This window comes from Pseudopodoces humilis, chromosome 2 (genome assembly GCF_049639895.1).
Source record: "Pseudopodoces humilis isolate 2021_Gansu_Grassland_sample_001 chromosome 2, ASM4963989v1, whole genome shotgun sequence".
NCBI lineage: Eukaryota > Metazoa > Chordata > Aves > Passeriformes > Paridae > Pseudopodoces > Pseudopodoces humilis.
In genome coordinates, this window is record NC_142201.1 from 97,528,539 (window position 1) to 97,547,712 (window position 19,174).

Here is a 19,174-nt window from a genome sequence, read left to right on the forward strand (position 1 = left end):
GTACAGAGGAATAAGCAATTACTAGGACAGAAATCACCATTGAAATGGTCAATCCTTTTTCCATCACATGAAGGAATGCAGAAGTGAGAACAAAAGAAATTCTTGATCATTTAGAACTAGGGGTACAAAGCTCAGGAATCTGATCTAATAGACCTGTATGACCATTGAAGCAAAGGATGAGAATTCCCTTAAAAAGGAATGAGCAATTCTTGTCCCTTTCACTACTCACCCTGTCCTCAGTTTTCAGCATCTGTTGAAACTGTCTGGATTGACTTTTGCTCCAAACTCTTCACTCTCTCTGGTGTTTTGTAGAAGTAGCTCTGTAGCTCCTGCTTAGGTTGGCAAAGAACTGAGTGTCACCAACATGCTGAACAAATGCCACAACTCAATAGTCACATCAGGCCTCTCATGCATAGATATCAAACTGCTTCACAAAACATGGCAAGAATTATTAACCTTGCCTTGATAGACAGAGAACCCAAGGCACAGAGTTAAGTGATTTGCCCAGAGTTTTTCACATGCTCTTAGCACATTGGTGTTGTAAGTGCACCCTAAATTCTGGTCCAGCATCCTCCTGCTTGACAGTATTGACATCTAATTAATCATGGCCAATTCCCCTGGGTCCTCTTACACATGTAAGTACAGAAGGCTCAGGATCTCCCCGCTGGATGCTGAGGTATGAGGATGTTAGTCCTCCTGTGGCATGCATGGCTGCTTGTGTCCCTTTCAACCTGCCTTTGAAGGAGAGGAAGCAACCACTGTGTGTGACCCCATTCGTTCCTGCCAGCTTGCACAAATGGATGATTGCAGTCAGGTACATTGGAGGTGATATAAAAACACATTCATCCGTAACAGAGACCGCTAAAGGATGTCCTGTAATCTTCACTGCTACCTAACCTCTGTTCTGCATGAGCCAATTAAATTGTTTTAAAATGTTTGAACACAGCACTTATTATGATCAATGTCATCCTGTTGATCAGATCAGTGGGAATGAAGAATAAAACCCCATTTACTGAACAACAAATATTGGCTGTGTTTCTGAAACAGGCCAAGGGCTTATTGAAAACAATATTGATTGAGCCAAGAAAACATCGAGCAGTTATAAAAGTTTAATCATATTTTCATTCAAGCCTGCCTTCAGTGCCAGGAATTAAAATTCTCCCATCTCCTGAGGATGGAAGGTACATTTCCATAATGTCCTGTAAGCTTTCAATGCTTAGCATCTGTACTAAACGGTGGAATTATTCATTGCAAGCGATTTAGCTGAGATACACGGTACTTTCTGCACCAAGTGTACAAATTACCCACAAACAAGCCATGATTTCAAAAATGTTTCTCATTTGCAATTTTTTAACAAAGAGCTGGGGAAGCCCATGTTAGCCCACGAGGTACTTTTGAAGTGGTTAGAATAAATATTTGGTCTTCATGATTGAACAACATATGCCTGGTCCCTCAAATCAGATAAAATTCCAATGATTCCTTAGCTAGAAAATATTTGTTTCATTACAAGGATGTGTCTATGTTTTAATTAGAAAACTGCTCATAAACATTTACAGTTGGCTGAGAGAACTACTGTATGCAGGGAGTGAAAGGCCATGTTCAGAATGGCACAAGTGCTGTGGCAGTGTCTTGTTATAGAGGCCCTATGGGGTTAAAGAGCAGAAGAAGTGCTTGCCAGGAGAAAACTTGTAATTGGAACAGGTGGTTTTTCTGGTTGTCCCACTGCTGTGGAGAACAAAACTAAAATAGAGCTATGTCTGAGCTACTATTTCCCTTCCCCTTTCAATCCTCTGCTTCTCTTACATCTATGGCAATCTTTATGGAAGTCAAGTGTTTCTGGGTGTGTCCTGCAAAGGGAGATGTGTATGTAGCCAAGGCAATGGTGTTTCAGTGGCTTCCAAATAACAGGCTGCAGCATTAGCAAGGATGGTAGGGTTACACAGGTCATGGACACCTTCTCTACACACCAGGAGGTCCTCAAACATGCTGCTGTGTTCTCAGGTATTTTTGTATGGCAGGTACCTGGCTAAGTCAGAGTTACGTGGTATGGATACCTATGTGTTGTAAAATTGACTTATATCCTACACAAAAAAGGGTGTGCTGTGAATCCTTCCCTTTGCAAAGCTTGTAGGAATTCATGGCTACAGGGTCAGTGGGCAGCACAGCTTTATAGACATGTCCCCATTGTCTCAGTACTCTGACTCCTGATGACTGTGAACTGCAAAATGAGGAGTTAAACTTGTCTGAGCTCATAGGCTTCAATTTTCTTTTTCTGGGCTGTCACTTTTGAGGTGCAAAGGACAGTTGCATTGCTACATGGAATTCTGAATTTCTGTCCTTCCTCTTTCTGCCCCTACCCTTCTGTTGCCTTCTGTGAGACCTCTTCAAGGAACTGGAAGGAAATTTCATACGTGAAGAATACTTTAAAATTAAGATAGTGTCTGTGTGAAGGTGGCTGAAAAACTGGGGTAAAAAAAAATAAAATAAAAAAATAATTAAAAAAAATAAATCAAAAGGGTTAAAAGACCTGGCAGCAAATGCTAGGTAGAAAATAAAAAGGTGTGATGCATTTGTAGGGGTAGCTTGGGTGCAGGTAGCTACAATTAGAACAAGGTCAAGAGGAACAGGGAAAGCCTTGAAAATCTTGAACCATCAACAGATGCACACAGGGTGGATGCAAGGAGGCTCTTTTCTCAAGGCAAGAAGAAGGAACAGCGTCTTCCTACTTGAGAAAAAAACAGTAAGCAACACAAAACCAACAAGAAGATATAAACTAATTCTTCTTATGATTTATGTGGGAAGGAAACAGTCAAAGTAGCAAGTCCAGAGCACAGGGCTCTGCAGAGCTGGGGTGTCCTGAGGCACCTTGCCTACATTCATTTATCCAATCCTGCATCTCACACTCATGGATTCATAGTACAGTATCCCTAGCTCCAGCTGTATGCCCTCTGCACAAGCCAGTACAGTGCATCCTAATGGAACCTGTGCTTGGAAATGCCCCATTTGAGGGTATGTTCCCAGCCTACACTGTTATGCTGTGTTCCTTCACATCATCCAGCACCCCTAGAGCCTATTGTGTAACTCTGAGCTGCCTGTGTGTTTATTGTGCTGCTTGGACAAGATGAATGTTGTGCTCCCTGTAACTTTACCCAATATGCTCAGTTAAACATTCAGTTTGCTTTTTGGCACAATTAAATCAAATATTTGAGAAAGAAAACAAAAGTATTGCTTTTTCTGCCTTACTCTTACTCTGCATGAGGTTAACATTAATTTGCTTAGACATTCCTTTGTGATTAGAGGATGTCTGGTAAGGCCAACACTATAGGTCAGACCTAAAGAGTGAAGTGGGGGGTAAGATTGTCTCAGCAAGGAGATGGGTGCTGGGAGGGAGCAAAGGAGCTGCTAGTGAAGGGGTTGTACCTTTTGCTAATGTGTTTCAAAGGATTACATGGATTAGCAGTGTGTGGAGAAACAATAGCAGATCAGGAATCATTTACAGATATATAGCAGGATTATTTATAGAGGGGAAATTACAGCTGGATTTATACAGCTCACTGTATCTGGTCCCCAGATTATGGAGGTTGTAGTGATACTGAGTCTCAACAAAATCTCCTTTAAGAAAAATTTTGCTTATTTGGGCTGCTCCATCTCAGTGCTCTCCTTTTTCAGTATCACAGAAATATGTGGAGATAGATTTTTAGCCAAATACTAATCTCACAAACTCCACAGAAGTTAACTAACACCATCTGTGGCAGCTTTTACTGCAAATTGCCACAACGTGTGAAATGCTTCTCAGTGATTAGTAGAGCCTTGTCATGGGAATAGTGTCACAAGGCCTCCTTGCACCATGGCTCTCATTTCCAGATGTCTCTGTTTTAGATATATAGGAAAGGATGCTTGATTATGTCTCTTCAGTAAAAAATAAAATTCTTCTTCTCAGCGTGCCTTGAATGTTAATGCAAAGCAGAAATGAAAGAAATTAAACCAAGCAGCATGAGTAGCACATATGTAAGTAAAAAGTTTTCTCCATCACGAAGCTACTCCCCAGATGCTGAAAAGCCATTTTTGTCTGTCTCCTCCTGCTTGTTCTCAGGGTCTGTTTCCCTCTCCCTCCATTTTGCAGTAGTACTTTAGACAAGGAGAAGAAAGCAGAAAGGATTTTGAGGGGGAAAGACCCTACCTCAGCAACAAGCAGACCAAAACAGTGAAAACACTAAAAAGGACATGAACAATCAGTGAGTCCAGAGGAGAGACACCAAGATAATTAAAGGGATAGATCCCATCTTCTAGAGAAAAGGCTAAGAGAATTGGGATTGTTCCTAGCCTAGAGAAAAGAAGGCTTTGAGGTTACTTAGTTGCAGCCTCCCGCTGCCTGAAGGGTGCCCACATGAAAGATGGAGAGAGACTTTTTACAAGGGCAGGCAGTGACAGGACAAGGGGGAGTGGCTTCAAATCAAAAGAGGGCAGGTTTAGATTGGATATTAGGAAGAATTTTTTTTCTGTGAGAGTGGTGAGACTCTGGAACATGTTGTCCAGAGAAGCTGTGAACATCCCATCCCTGTAAGTGTTCAAGGCCAGGTTGGGTGGGGCTATGTGCAACCTGGTCTGGTGGGAGGTGTCCCTGCCTGTGGCAGAGGGTCTGTAACTAGGTGATCTTTGAAATCCCTTCCATTCCATGATTGTGTGGTTCTGTGATTTGTTGGATTGTTACCCCCTAACTTTTATACCTGCAGGACAGTAATTTCTTACACCTCCATCCTCCTTTTGTCTGTTTTAAGACCATTGATTAGCACTTCCCTTTAGTCCTGGCAATTGCTTCTTGCCTATTATGCATATTTGGCTTCTCTCCAAAGGTGTGGCAGCATCTGGCACTTTTCTAGAGAGGAGGCTGTGAAGGTTACAGCAGAACACATCCTGAATCTGAGTAGGAACAAATGTGACTTCTACAACAATTAAAACCACCAGAAAAGAGCAAATTAAGATTTACAGTGGTGTTCTGCAGAGGTATTTACTAACCTGGGCAGACAGAACACATGTTTCTGGGAGCTTCCCTTTTTGGGGAGCAAGACTATGCATTTATTTTGCTTCAGTTTTTTTATAATTAAGCTTCTCAAGATAGTGGGTCTCATGTGCTGACCTACCACTACAAGAACTTCCTCTTTCCACTGATGATCTAAGAAAAAGCAGTCCCTAACTTGGGTACTTGGGAATCTCACCATCTTAGACAATGAAAAAAATGACTGCTTCTTTAAAAGCTTGGATTTTTTTGTGTATTCTTTTGGTATTTTTTTCATGACTTAGAAAATGACTAAACTATTATATTCTTTCTTAGAAGTAGATTGCTAACTGACATGACCATTAGAGGCTGAGCTGGTAAATAGGATATGAAAGGGAAGACTGACCTAATTAGAAAATAAACGAGGACAAAGGAAAAATGATTCTCTTTTGATATGAGCACCCTTAGTATAATAAGAACAATAAAAATATGTTTAATTGTAAGTGTTCAACATTTTCTTCCATTTGCAGCTTTTTAAAAGTGGGCTGTATTTTAAATCTTAGGGAATTTGAAATACTCCAGGATAGAAGCAGTTTGTCAAATATTTGTAGTTTAAATAAAAAGAGAAGAAAAAGTACAAACTCTTCCAATATTGTCCAGAACAATTAAAGCTAAGTGCCAGAGGTATGCTGCAAGTGTAAAAAAAAAAAAAAAAGGAAAAACCCACATAATTTTATTGCTTTGGGGATATGGTATGTGAATAGATGGTAAGAATGAAAAGCTGTCCCTGAAGCCTGACGGGAGTTTAATCTCTTTTGATACCCTCAAAACTCTGTCAGCCCTTTCCATGAATATTTCATTGGTTTTTAAAAGGAAAATGATCATGATTCTAATACATCACCTGTTTTTAAAAAAATGTTTTCAAAATACTTCTTTCATTCCTTCCCTACATCCTTCAGCATTAGCTCACAGAAATACTTTCAAGGTTAATAAAAGTGCTACATAAAGGGTTAATGAGTGCTATACAAAAGGTTAATAGAGTCTGAATAAATAAAGAATTTTATATATTCTTTAGGTGATAGTGGAAAAAAATTCTGTTCTGTTTTGTAATCAATGTATCATTGCAAAGAACATTGACTTATATGTTCAATGTCACAAATGAAATACAAGTTCATGTATCATTCTGAGTGTATTCTGAGTTTTCCAGGAAAGGTGAAATTTAAAACATCTGTAATTGCTGTGTATATGCAAGTGACTAGATGGCTCATGGGATAGGACAAGAAGATACTAACCATTTTCTCTTTATTTCAGTTGCTCACACTCAGCTGCCAATTGCCATTCAGAGAGCACTTGTGAGGAAGAATTTACTGTGTTTCCTAAATAAATAGCAGTTTTTCACAGCATGGAAAATTCTCCATGCCAACACATCAGTTGCTACCTTACTAACTTGCACATCTAATGAAAATAATCTAGAGAGGAACAATGAAAAGTATCTTTGTTTTATTGAGCTGTTGAACATTCTCAGTGAATAAACAGAAGATATTGAGAATGGTTAGTTCCCTTGGTATTGGAGAAATCAGGTGCAGTACTGATGCAGAAGAAACTGCTGGGCAGGTTATCACTATTTCAGATTCTTTATTTGTAACATTCTGATGTTACAAATCTGATTTCAGAACACTATTTTAGTTTGTACCTTTGCTCAGGAGATGATAAAGAGATGGCAGGCTAATGTGTCTGACCCCTTTTGAGCTTTACCTTCTGTACTTTTTTGGAAAAATTTTTTGGTTCTATTAAGGCAGCAAGGAAAGCCAAATTTCAGACAGACCCTCAGATTAAGTACCAAATACTTTCTGTTTTTGTTGTGCACTTGTTGTCAAGTATTTTCTGAGGTACAGAACATGAACATGCCTCTCCATAGCCTCAGTCTCTTCTTTATTTTCCTCTTTTTCCTTTTACTTTGACATTTAGACTTACCTTTAGAATATGTCCCTTAGGGACAGAGATTGTCACATCATGATATTCCTTTGCTGAGGCCTGATCTTTGCTACCTCCTTTTCCCTTTTTAAGGTTCCTTCCCCTGCTTCTTTTCCTTTATGTTTTTTGCTTTTCCTGTGGCTCCATCAAGTCCTCCCTCCCAGCGTCTCCACTATTCTGCACAGCACATGAGTTTCTGTAAACAGTGCAGCTAGAAACGAGACAAAAAATTCAGGCCTTAATTTCTAACTGGAGGCAGATGGTTTAGTAACTCACAAGTTGTTGTTTCAATACAGTGTTGTTTTTAAGCACAGTGAAAACTGCCTAGCAAGATGTCTTGAATTTTCTTACAGGTTGTGGACTACCCATCCTTGGAGGTGTTCAAGACCAGGATGGATGAGGCTCTAAGTAAACTGGTCTAGTGGAAGATTCCCTACCCATGGCAGGGGATTTGGATCTAGGCAACCTTTAATCTCCATTTCAAGCCAAACACTTCTATGACTCTGCTGCAGAGGAGGTGGAAATAAAAGTTAAATAGTGATATAGCAATGCCTTTAGAATAACTAAGTTACCTTTGATGGCTGACTCTTCTGTCACATGGCTGCTGTAGGGCAAAAATCAGTGCAGGGCTAAGCAGAAGATGTCACTTCTCAGGTTGATCCATGTAGTCCAATAATGATCCAAGTAGCTGAAGTCTGACTCCTTGCCCTGCACAGCACCATCCCCAAGAGTCACACCCTGTGCCTGAGAGCATCATCTAAACACTTCTTGAGCTCTGGCAGCCTTGGAGCTGTGACCAGTGCCCTGGTGAGCCTGTTCTAGTGACCAGTCATCTTCTGGGTGAAGAACCTTTTCTCTCTTGTGCAGGGCTCCTAAGCAAAAGCACCCTGTGGGCTCAGGATCATCAGGCCAGCAATGCCCTAAACCACTCAAGAGTTTGCTAAGGTGTGTACATAACATGCACTAACACTGGGCTTTCTTCTTCCTTTTCTGCTGCCCATCCAACCAGCAGCAGGTGTTCTGATAGTCAGGTCAGCTTACAGTATACCTTTGTGACCAGGAATCGCCTCCAGAATGATGAGTTGCAGCTTCATGTTGTTTCAGAACAAGATTTTGGGAAGAGGGGTCACACTTGGCAGGTTTTCCATGTGTCACCTGATTTTACTGATACATTTGATGAACAGCTGACAAGTTTAGATAGAAGTTATGGCTATAATGCATTTATCTCAAGCAGCTGTCTATCAAATTGTGTTTAACTAGTCAAAGGAAATGTATGTTAATCAACTTACAAAAAAAATTTTGGTAGAATCTTATGTATAGTCACAAACATGTGGAGTTACTGTAGATAAACAATTTTTGAAACGATGTGCCACAGTGTATACATTAAAATACACAGCTACTTGCATCTTAATTACACAGGTTTCTGCTAAATGATTTTAAATTAGTGTAGGAAATGAGCATTTTAGCTACACCTTCCTAATTTAGTTTAAATTACTCTAGTCATTTCCTTACATACATTGTTTTATAATGCAACACAGAACTTTCCCAGAATTGGTAATTCACTCCATATAATTACAGTTACGCAGAAAAATTAGGCAAACTTAAATGGAAATACTCCTTTTAAAATCCACTTATTAAAAAGTGTCAGTGTATATAGATAATAGTTATTTTTCCAAGTCTATCACTTCATTAGTTAAAAACCAAAAATCACAAATACAGCTGTTTCCATACACCTAAGCTGCTTAGATTGGACCATTTTATTTTAAATATTGTAAAGCCAGATCTGAAGGACACCATCCTCATAGGCTTTAAATACAAAAGCATCAGACTAGGACCAGAGACTTTCTCAAGCCTGAGCGTAAGAAAACTGACAGTAACGTATTTATGTGTAAAAGATGAATAAATACAAGAACTTAAAATTCAAAGCACCAGCAATCTCATACATAATTTTATTTTTAATTTTTTTTTATTAAGGATATAAAAGATTCAAATGTCAGAACTATAATGTCAGAACTGTTTATAATGTCAAGTGATCCATATTGCATATTCTTTCTATATTCCACTGATCAACCAGAACCTGGGATAATAATCGTAGATGATGAAGTACATTTCATGTGTAAATGGACACGGATTTGAAGTGAATTTGGAAGAAAAACTCTTTTGTATTGATGTCTTAATAACTGTTTTGTTTAATCTGCACCATTCCTTGCATGAATTATTTTGCTTAATTCTGGTGTTTCTAAGAGTAATTACTGTGATGCCTGCAGGGCATTGTCAGGCAAGGAGAACTTATTCTTATGATGTAATATAGTAATTTGATAAAACTCGTTACAGACTTGAGAGAGAATCAATCCTGATAGAACCAGAAAGACCTATAGTTTTCCCTTTGCACACATTTCATGCCTTTCTATTTCAGCTCGTGGAGTTAGTCTTGTTATTTACAAAGTGAGGTTTTGCTTTGAGCCTGCTTTTCTAAAAAATGAAGAATATGTGATCATGCCCTCTGCAAACTCCTTCTTTGCTGTCCTGACTACCACCTTCAGAGACGATTGCAAGTCAGTTTGACAGGAGGTAGAGATCTCAGAAAGACTCAGTTGCTAAAAGCTTTTACCCAGGTATTTGGGCAGGGCAAAAATATCTAAATTAGTCAGGGAAAGGCTGTCTGTTTTGCAGAAGTGCGAGTTACCTTATACCCCTTACCTTTTGTCTCATGCAGCCATGGCAAAGAGCCCAGTAAAAACATTTTTTTTTTTCAAAGGAGGACATACAAGCCAAAGGACACAAATCTCTGGGAGTGATTACAAAATGATTGGGGTTTTGCTATTCTTTGAACTTCTAACTTTGCTTTACAAAGACAACGGAATTTAATTCCAACACTTTTATAAAAGGTTAATTTGAAAGAACAGTGGCTGAGCCCTGGAAAAAACATCAAAATATCATATTATTTTAATTAATAAATGTAATAAATTCAAGAGTAGTAGAGAGCTTGTTAAGGAGGATAAACATCTTGGGAATATTAAGATAACTGAAGTGTTTCCCAGAGAACTTAATCCAATTTTGAGTACTGATTAGAGCAAATGTTAGGCTTTATTCTTAATTCATCCAGATAGAACAGAGTCCTACCTAAAAGTTTGTGCCCACACTTTAGATAGTAGGTTAAAGAACACATTATTAAAAGAAAAAGTATTATTAACTTTGTGTCTTCTAGAAAAGTTGCAGTTTGCGTTATTTCCATTATTTTATTGATTAGTCTGAACAGAAGAGAACGTGCTGTTTTCAGTTTGGATAGTAGTAATTTTCTTCATGGTAGCTGGTATGAGACTGTGTTTTGGATTTGTGACCAAAACAATATCGATAACACAAAGATGTTTTCATTACTGCTGAGAAGCACTTGCGCAGTGACAAGTCCTTTTCTGCCTCTCACCCCACCTCGCCAGTGGGTGGGCTGGGGGTGCACAAGGAGTTGTGAGGGGACAGAGCCAGGACAGCTGACCCCAGGTGACCACAGGAATGGTCCACACCATGTGGAATCACGCTGTGCATATAAAGCTGGGTGAGAAGAAGGAAGGGAGGGGATGTTCAAAGTGATGGCATTTGTCTTCTCAAGTCACCCTTATGCTCAATGGATCTACGTTTTCCATGGAGATGGCTGAACATCTGCCTGCCTGTGGGAAATAGTGAATGGATTCCTTGCTTTGCTTTGATCACACGCATTTTCTTTCCATATTAAACTGTCTTTATCTCAGCCCACACGTTTCACTCTTCCAGTTCTCTTCCCCATCCCACTAGAGTGGAGTGAGCTAGCCAGGGTTTGACCACAACATGTTCATAGAGATCAAATAAGTTACTTTGTCTGCATCAAATACCTTTTCTATTATGCAGGCAAAAGTTGTTGGGTTTTTTCTTTTTTCTGTGGCTGCCACAGTCATTAGCAAGGGAAGGAATAAAGAAAATAAAAGGAGATACATGAAGAGTGAAAATTGTTACTCCTGGAGAAGGCGGCTCAGTATTGCCCGGGCAGGCTTTGACAACATTAAGCTCTCTGAATATATCAAATATTATCTTCCTTGAAATGATGAAACAGACACCACCTCCATGACTGGATCCTTCAGACACTGTTTCTCCTGCCGTTCTGTATGACTTTGAGTACGTTGGAAAGGTCAAAACTTTTCGTAATCAATTCCATTAGGTCCTCGTCTTTTTCCACACCATTGATAAACTCTTCTAAAGTCAGTTCCCCTAAAAGAAAGTCAGAAACTTTAGAAACTGAGAAACCCAGCAATCCCTCTAGTGAACAAAACACCATTCCTGCCAGATTAAATCCCTTAGGAAAGTTGCTGATAGGCAAATGTGGGTAGGTATTTCCTAATCTTTTCTCACTTTGCATCAGTCAGATCCTAGAACTCAGACTCGCTTGTTTTTCTGTTAAATCATGTCAAACACAGCTTTCACTGAAGTCTGAGAGAATTATAACTGCTCATGAGTGTGTGTAAAGTGGCTCTAATGAAGCCTGTATCAGGGCTGAATTTAGATGTACTGGCCACTTCTCACTGAGCTAACTGGAATTTATCTTAGAGCTGGTTTTAGAAGAGATTAGGGTGTGATTTGCTAAGGATTAGTGGGTATAGTCCCTGTGTTGACTACTAGGATTATTTAGAGCCATGATCAGATATAGCAAAAAAAAAAAAAAAAAAAATTTAGCTAAGTACTTTGATAGATAAATTCTTCCAAGGAACTGAAATGGCCATTTAGAATGTGGGTTTTTGGGCTCATGTCAAAATCAGCTAATAACTTGGAAGTTTCAAGACAATAAAATGTCTTTTATTGAAGACTAGGAATATTGTTTAATGTTCTTCCTCTTTTCCTGCTCTTTTCCTTGTCAGCAAAGGTCAGTTTTAAGCACGTGTCTGTTTGCATAGTACACAGAAGTGTACACAGTTCTCTTTCTAGGGGTTATTGCAGTGATACTGTTTTACCTTGTGAGGAAAAATAAATATTGGTTTAATAAGAAGAGCCAGATTGTTTCCTCTGAGAATAGTTTAAATTTTCTTGTTAAATTCACAACATGAATGATTTCATAATAACATAAGAAATGATAAGGACCAGGCAAAGAGGAAAATAGCTGGATAAGTTAAGACCCTGGGGTGCAGGGGAGCAGCAGTTCAAGTCATGTGTATGTCTGGTGAATGCTTAGCATGCTGACTTTTGGCTGTTTTCAGGTTTAAGTACTCCCTGGAGGTGGGTTTTTTTTTTTTTGTGTCTTGGTTTTTGTCCATGGCAGCCTTTGAAACTTCATCTGACACGTAAAAGGAAAATGATCAGCGTTTGAAAAATGTGAAAACAACTTTCTAGCCATAGTCAGTAAAGTTTGCTTTCTGTTTGGTCACATATGTCCTTGCTACACTGATGACAGGTTCATATAAAGTGTAAAGCCATCATTTGACAGAAATCCTGGGCTTTAGGCTTTAATGAAAGTACTAAGATCCTCTCCAGGAGCTGGCATGCAGAGGCCTGAGGAAGTTTGTACTTCTTTTTTCAATAACAGCCTATATAATCATTCCACAAGCAGAATCAGAACAAGCCATCTCTGTACACTTGCATGCATCATCCTGCTGTGTCACTCCTGCACTCACTTCCTCTGGACTCTCCTCCTATTCCTGGCACTCCTCTGAGTTCCCTTCTCCTTCCCTCTGTATTGCCTTTGACTCAGGTCTGTGGGTGGATGAGGTTCCTGGACTCATCACATGGACATGCTGCACCATTTTCCTGCTTATTCAGGTCAACTGGTCTTGGATTCCCTCCTCTTGATCCCAAGCTGTACATTTTGAGGTACCAATAGCAGGCATACAGACCACACTGCAGCTGCCAGATGAGATTGCACTGGCAGGTCCAGACTCACTGCTGTTGTGATGGGCCTCAGATTTCTGTGAGATAATGGAAATAAATTGCAAAACCAGAAGGAAATTTAAGACCATCTGCCAAACTGCCCAAAATTCCTGACTGTGACCTGACTTTGCTCTTCTTTTCTTTCCTAATGCTCCTAATTTATCAATGGTCACAGCAACTGTAAAACATGGAAGGAGTGTCTTCATGATTAGAAGTATGAGGGGGGGACATTCATCCGTAACAAATTTTCAATTGGAAACAACTCTGAAGCAGTGAAATGAAATGACAGTTTCCAAAAGCAAGACAAATTGGCTTAATCTAGTATCTTGAGGAAAAAACAGGAACATGCATCTTAGCTCGTGTTGACAGTCAGCCTTCAAGGAACATCCAGGATGCTCACCAGTCTTTAGAACCTGCTAGAGCATGTGCAACCATGCATCCTATTTGGTGTTTTTAAAAGGATTTTAAATAGATGATACCAACACAAATATGTTACTCCCCCACCGCCAATCACATTTTAATTTTGCTGTGCAACCTGAGAACTGGCATTTTGGATGAACAGTGCAGGACCTCTGTTTTAGCCCTTACTGCATGTAATTCCTTTGTCAGTTGGCTTACACTTCACTGTAAAGCTGAAGAAAAAAAGGGGCAAAGAAGAACAGATTTGGCCTTTCTGTTATCTAAACCAGTCATCCTTCAGCTGCATGTTCAAATCCCTTCTTGCAGAGGGAGGCCCTTCCAATGCCAACAAAACCTAGATTCTTACCGTCATTGTTCACATCTATCTTCTGAAATATCATGTTTGTGAACTCTTCAGCAGTCATGTTGGTGTAGCCATTAATAGCCTGGATAGCCTGAGGGCAGAAACACAGGAAGTTCTTTCAGAGTTTTTCACAAGTTGTGAAAGCAATACATTGGCAGATGCAGCACTTGAAGTGCAACTCTTTAGTTCACAAACCCTTTCAAAAATCACTAAATAAATAGCTGTTTCAAGTAAAACTTCAGTAATGAGGACTGGAAATTTAATTAACACAGTCTGGAGATTACAGACTAATTTGCATATCTCTGCAGGTCTGAAGAGCCATGTGGCACCTCTGCTCTGTAATACACTTTAGATTCCACATCAGCATTTTTATCTGGCCCTAGAGAGTTCCGTGCCTTCAGAGAGTGCCCTTTGGTCTGTGTGATTTAAATGCAGTATTGTTTTTCCCAGCTGAAAGCATATGCAGAGAAAGCCTAAGTCATTTTTCTATTAAGACATGTTTAATTTAGTAATCACAAATAAAGTTAGACCATCAGTCCTAGAAGCTGACAGTTTACCTGTCCTCCAGAGAAGTTAAGAAAATCAAAAAAATACCTTTTTTTTTTTTTTTTTTTTTAATGTGGTAGAAGGACTCAATATTTGGAGTAAAGTGTAAATGTATTTTTTTCCAAAATTGTGTCCCATTGACTGGGAAAATATGTGCATATATAAACATGCATATACACTATATATTGGGCACACTATACATTTGGTTTTTCTGCGCTTGAATTATCTTGAGGTGAGCTGTGTTCTGCAAGATAAGTCACTGGATGTGCCACTTGTTTCTTTTGTTGTCTTTCCTAATAGTATATTCATTTCATATAATATAATATAATATAATATAATATAATATAATATAATATAATATAATATAATATAATATAATATAATATAATATAATATAATATAATATAATATAATATCCTCATATTTTAAAACAATCTAAGTTAAACTTATTTAGCATTGATATGGAATTCTTGAATTCTTGAATGCCCGCTCCAAATGCCCCAAATTCCTGTCTGTTTCAAAAAGCAGCAATAATTTTACAAAAAAATGTTACATAAACCTGTTTCTGTTACTAGTTCATACTTTTGGTGTTTTATATGTCTGACCCTCCTGCAGTCTTCAGCAGAAAGTTGTTTCCCTTCCACAGTTAAATTTATTGCAGTGCCAAGTGTAAAGCTGTGGTTCCTGAAGTATTTGAGTCACTGACTACCACAGAAGGCCTTTAAAAAGTAAAATGCTGGGTATTGAAAGGGTGCATGGTTATCTGGAAGGAATTTTGATGCTTGGTAGTGATATGCTGGTCCATAGTCTGCATAGCTGTAGAGACAGATTTCAGTTTAATAGCACTTCTGTGTTTCTAAATTAATGTCTCAGATATGACATATCTTTTTGCACAAGCTCTTGTTTACTGATGCTTATTTTAAGCTGGGCACTCCTTAATGGCTGCGAGCATATTTGTTCTTTTCTTTTAAGGCCCACCATTTTTAATCTAGTCTAGGTCAATGACTTAGGCAGGTTTAACTTAAAGTCCTTATACTCCAAAAGAGATGAAAACTCACAGAGGTCTAAACTGGTTTTAAAACCACGTAAGTTAAAAAATAAATATTCTTTACATTGAAAGGATTTTAATATTAATTCTCATTCTGGATAAAGCCCCAGACTGTTGATTCATTGGCTCTGGGAGAAAATTAATGGAGAATATTTGCGAAAGAAAGATTTCATTAGTCTCAAAGGATAAATCTGGAAGATTCAGCCTCTCCTTCTATTTTTAGAAAGCTGCTCTTTATGTGATCAGCTTTATTTGTTTGACCCAGTAGCTCCATCTGGCTGCAGTTCCTTTCAGTTTTGGCAGCAGCTGTTTAAAGTCCCTAACAGTGACTGGTTTGGCGCCAGCAGTAATGCAGAATCCAGGAAAAGTACGTTCCTTGTTATGATATTAAAACTCTATTTAGGTTTGATGTTTCCTGCAGCAAAACTTTGATCTGTAGTGAGTCCTGTACATTTAGGGAGCAGTATTGAGTCATATGTATTTGTAAGGAGCGCTAACATTCCTTTTGGATGAAAGCAGCTAATGAAGAGCACGAAGTTATTTCATTAGAGCAAGTTGAAAATTATGAAGATAATTTTAAAGAAAGAATTGCACTTCTTTGGTTTTATGGGTTTGAAGTGGACCCATTTTCTGCAAAATTTTGAAAGTATTTTTATCCAAATATCACTACATGATTTAATAGTAAAATTATATTTCTATGATTTAGTTTTAAAACAGGGGAAATGGCATTTGTAGCAAACAAATCTAAAAGCCTTTCAAAATTTAAAATATTGTAATATTTTGATGACAGCTATATTTTTCTTGCTACAAGTTCAGTTTGAGAAGCCTGTTTTCCATGATAGACTGGCACATATATTTGTAACCATCTGTTTTATTCGTGATGCTGCTACAGTTCTACCCTGCCTTATAGTATAGTTTATCACAGTAATGTTTCTACTGTTTCTACAGTACTTCACTATTTTATCTGTAGAACTATGGTTTAAAGTAAAACACTACTTAGATGTGTCCAATAAGGAAAAAACTAATGTCAGGAGTGTCACTACTAGCCACTGTTAATTCTGGTTTTACAACTATAGAACGTTAGATAAAGTACTGACAATCCATTTACAGCACATGATGAACCACTGTTTCAGGGGCAATGCACTATATCAAATGCTCTTGCTATTGATCATAACTTTCTTACCCTGAATATGCTTAATAGTTCTTTTTTGTCAATGCATCCATTTCCATCAGCATCGTATAGCTTGAAATACCATTTCAATTTTTGGTCAATTTTCCCTCGTATAACCAAATTTATGGCAGCTATGAACTCCAAGAAGTCTATAAATCCGTCCTAAGAGAGAGAGAGAGGGAAAGAAAAAACACACTTATTTAACAACATTTGTTTTCTGTTCTTTCTGGCAATTGCACAAAACAGGTCATCAAATTCCCCACAATACACATTGATTTATGAAGCACCTTAACATAGAAATCTTCTGTGGTATTAAAAAAGGATAAAAGGATGCACTCAACTGGAAGAGCTATAGGAAGAGGTGTTAGGAAGGACAGTTTTGCTCTCTCTTGAAATTCTGGGAGATGTGGAGGTGAGGGGCAAATCTGCTCTGAGAAATTTTTACTGACAGTTTTTAAGAGGTAAAGAAAAAAAATTTGTTTCTTTAAGAAAGTTTAAGAATAAAGTTTTTTAAGAGAAAAGTTTCTTTAAGGAAGTTTCTTTAAGAGACTGCCACGTGAAAGAGAGGAGTTTGGGATATATGGTTTGGTACTAATGAGATATCTACAGTAGAGTTGTTTACATCTAGACTGCATAATTGTGTATGATTTCCAGTGCCACAGAGCTGTTCCAGGTGTTATTCATCTGAGAGATCATGTAATAAGTGTTTTAAAATTGTAACCAACACTCTGGCATGAACCCTAAATATTGTGGTTTACCCAAATAAAAATCAAGTCTCTGTGATGAACATTTTGCATGGGATATAAAGCCTTCAAGGTATAAACCAGTCTCTAAATATTGAGGATTAGGGATATTCATAGGAAGAGAGCATTTCAGGTTGATTTGATTCATTATTTTCTTAGTGCTTTGCTCGAGCTACTGATAGAAGCCTGTCAAGAGCAGGCCTCCATAGTCAGATTCTTCTGTTTCAGTAAAAATGTGGTTAGGAGGGAAGAAACAGTTGCTGAATTTGGAGCATACTTGCTCCAACTGTTTCTTATGTGCATACAAAAAGAATTAACAGCTGGTAAATTTAGTCTTGTGATCAGAATCCAATTGGTCAGAATCCAATTGCTCAGAAGACTTTGGAAAGATTTGTCAATTTCAGATGGCCTTTGACTGAAAAGAGAAGGTTGCATGAGTATCCAGTAGCTTTAGCAAGTTACTCAGTTTTATTGTCATATATCAACAGACATCTTGCCAGTTGAGGTTTACAGCAGGCATTAATCAGTCCTCAGTACTGTACTACAGGAAAAGAAGACCTGAAAGGATGCAGTGTGACTTATTGCCAAAATCAGAATCAGAATCCTAAAAGCATTTAGGTTGGAAAGACAGGTCACAGGTCCAATAGTTAACCCAGAACTGCCAAGTCCTGTGTCCCTAAGTGACACACCTTAGGTGTCTTTTGAAGACCTCCTGGCGCTATCAGTATATTTTTGTGACAAAGAACCAAACATGTGAGCGTGCAAAGAATGATGACAAACAGGAATTTATAAGGGCTAGAAGATACTGAAATTGAGAACTCTGCTGACCAGCCTTCCATTGAAAACAAACTAAAATGTCAAAAACCATCCCCACACATCTACCTGCCTAGATTCAGTCACAACAGATTGTGGAAGTGAATGTGGGTTATCAAAGACTGGATATATTTCTTTAAATAAGAGTCCATCCTCTTTTTTTTTTTTTTTTTCCATTCTCTTTAGATTCCTCACAATTGTGCCCTCATGATGCTGATCTGGGTCAGAGCTCCTGGGAATCCCTTGTAGTGCTTGTTTTGATTTCTGTGCAAGGCTGATCAGCAGAGTGGCACCTAAGAGATAAATCAAATGTATTCAAACACATTGGATTCAGCCTTCATGCAGAAATGGTGTGTGCATAAGTCGTGCAGACTGACCATTGCTCCACAGGCCCTCTGCAGGTTCTCTGGTGATTTCTTGTTTTTCTCTAGTAGCAATCACAACCAAATGCAGGAAAGACACCATTCAACCACTGTTTAAGATTAGATTAAATTTGACAGTAACTACATATAATTTTCAAACAAAATTAGGCCCAGTATTAAAAGCAGATGCTTAACCAAAAATGACATATCACGCACTACAAACTTAATCTTCTTTTTGGCACATGGGCTTAAATTTCCATTCTGCAAGTATTATTTCAAGAAGGATCTCATAAAGTATTTTACTGGAAGTCAAAATATATTTTGCTGATTGCATTTCCAATCTGATTTGATATATCTATTAAGAATGTGGTTAAATGCATTTCACATTGCATTTCACATTGCAGTTCATACTGCTTATTGCAACTACAGATTAATTTTAGGATTGCTGGATGTCCATGAACAGATTAATTTTCTTCTTTCTCCCTTACATTTCACTTGGGATTTCGGAAAATATTATTTTGTTTGCTTTCTTTCTGCATCTTGGTATCACTGTTGTTGGTCTGACAAAACATCAGAAGTTTGGACAATGTAATAACCAGTCTAATGTGTTTGGCTATGTAATTCTGATCTGGGGGATTATATGGTCCGTCCCAAACAGGAAGAGATTGAACTCCAGGGTCAAAAGTCTTCCACCTCTGAAAAAAAACTTGGGAGAAATTGTACTTGTCAAGAAAGCTCTTGCCACTTTCTGAAGTTGTGCCAAAATGACTGGTGACATGGTAGCCAGCAGCTGGTTTCTGTTTCTCAGGAATAGAATCTACTGAGAAGGTAGACATGTTTGTCTACATGATGTGGAGCCAGAAGCATTTCAT

At 38.3% G+C, this 19,174-nt stretch overlaps 1 protein-coding gene across 2 annotated transcripts in view; it reads right to left on the reverse strand.

Annotated features, from left to right (window-relative positions):
* Positions 1 to 9,042: 9,042 nt before the first annotated feature.
* The window catches only part of GUCA1C (guanylate cyclase activator 1C), a 38,953-nt gene continuing 28,821 nt past the window's right edge, over positions 9,043 to 19,174 (reverse strand). For both annotated transcript variants that reach the window (XM_005523981.3, XM_088051531.1), the window contains exons 2-4: positions 16,397 to 16,546; positions 13,623 to 13,710; positions 9,043 to 11,209 (exon numbers count right to left, since the gene is read on the reverse strand). In XM_005523981.3, coding sequence (XP_005524038.2) covers positions 11,079 to 11,209; positions 13,623 to 13,710; positions 16,397 to 16,546 — 369 coding nt within the window. In that variant the 3' untranslated portion in view covers positions 9,043 to 11,078. The remainder of the gene's footprint in view (positions 11,210 to 13,622; positions 13,711 to 16,396; positions 16,547 to 19,174) is intronic.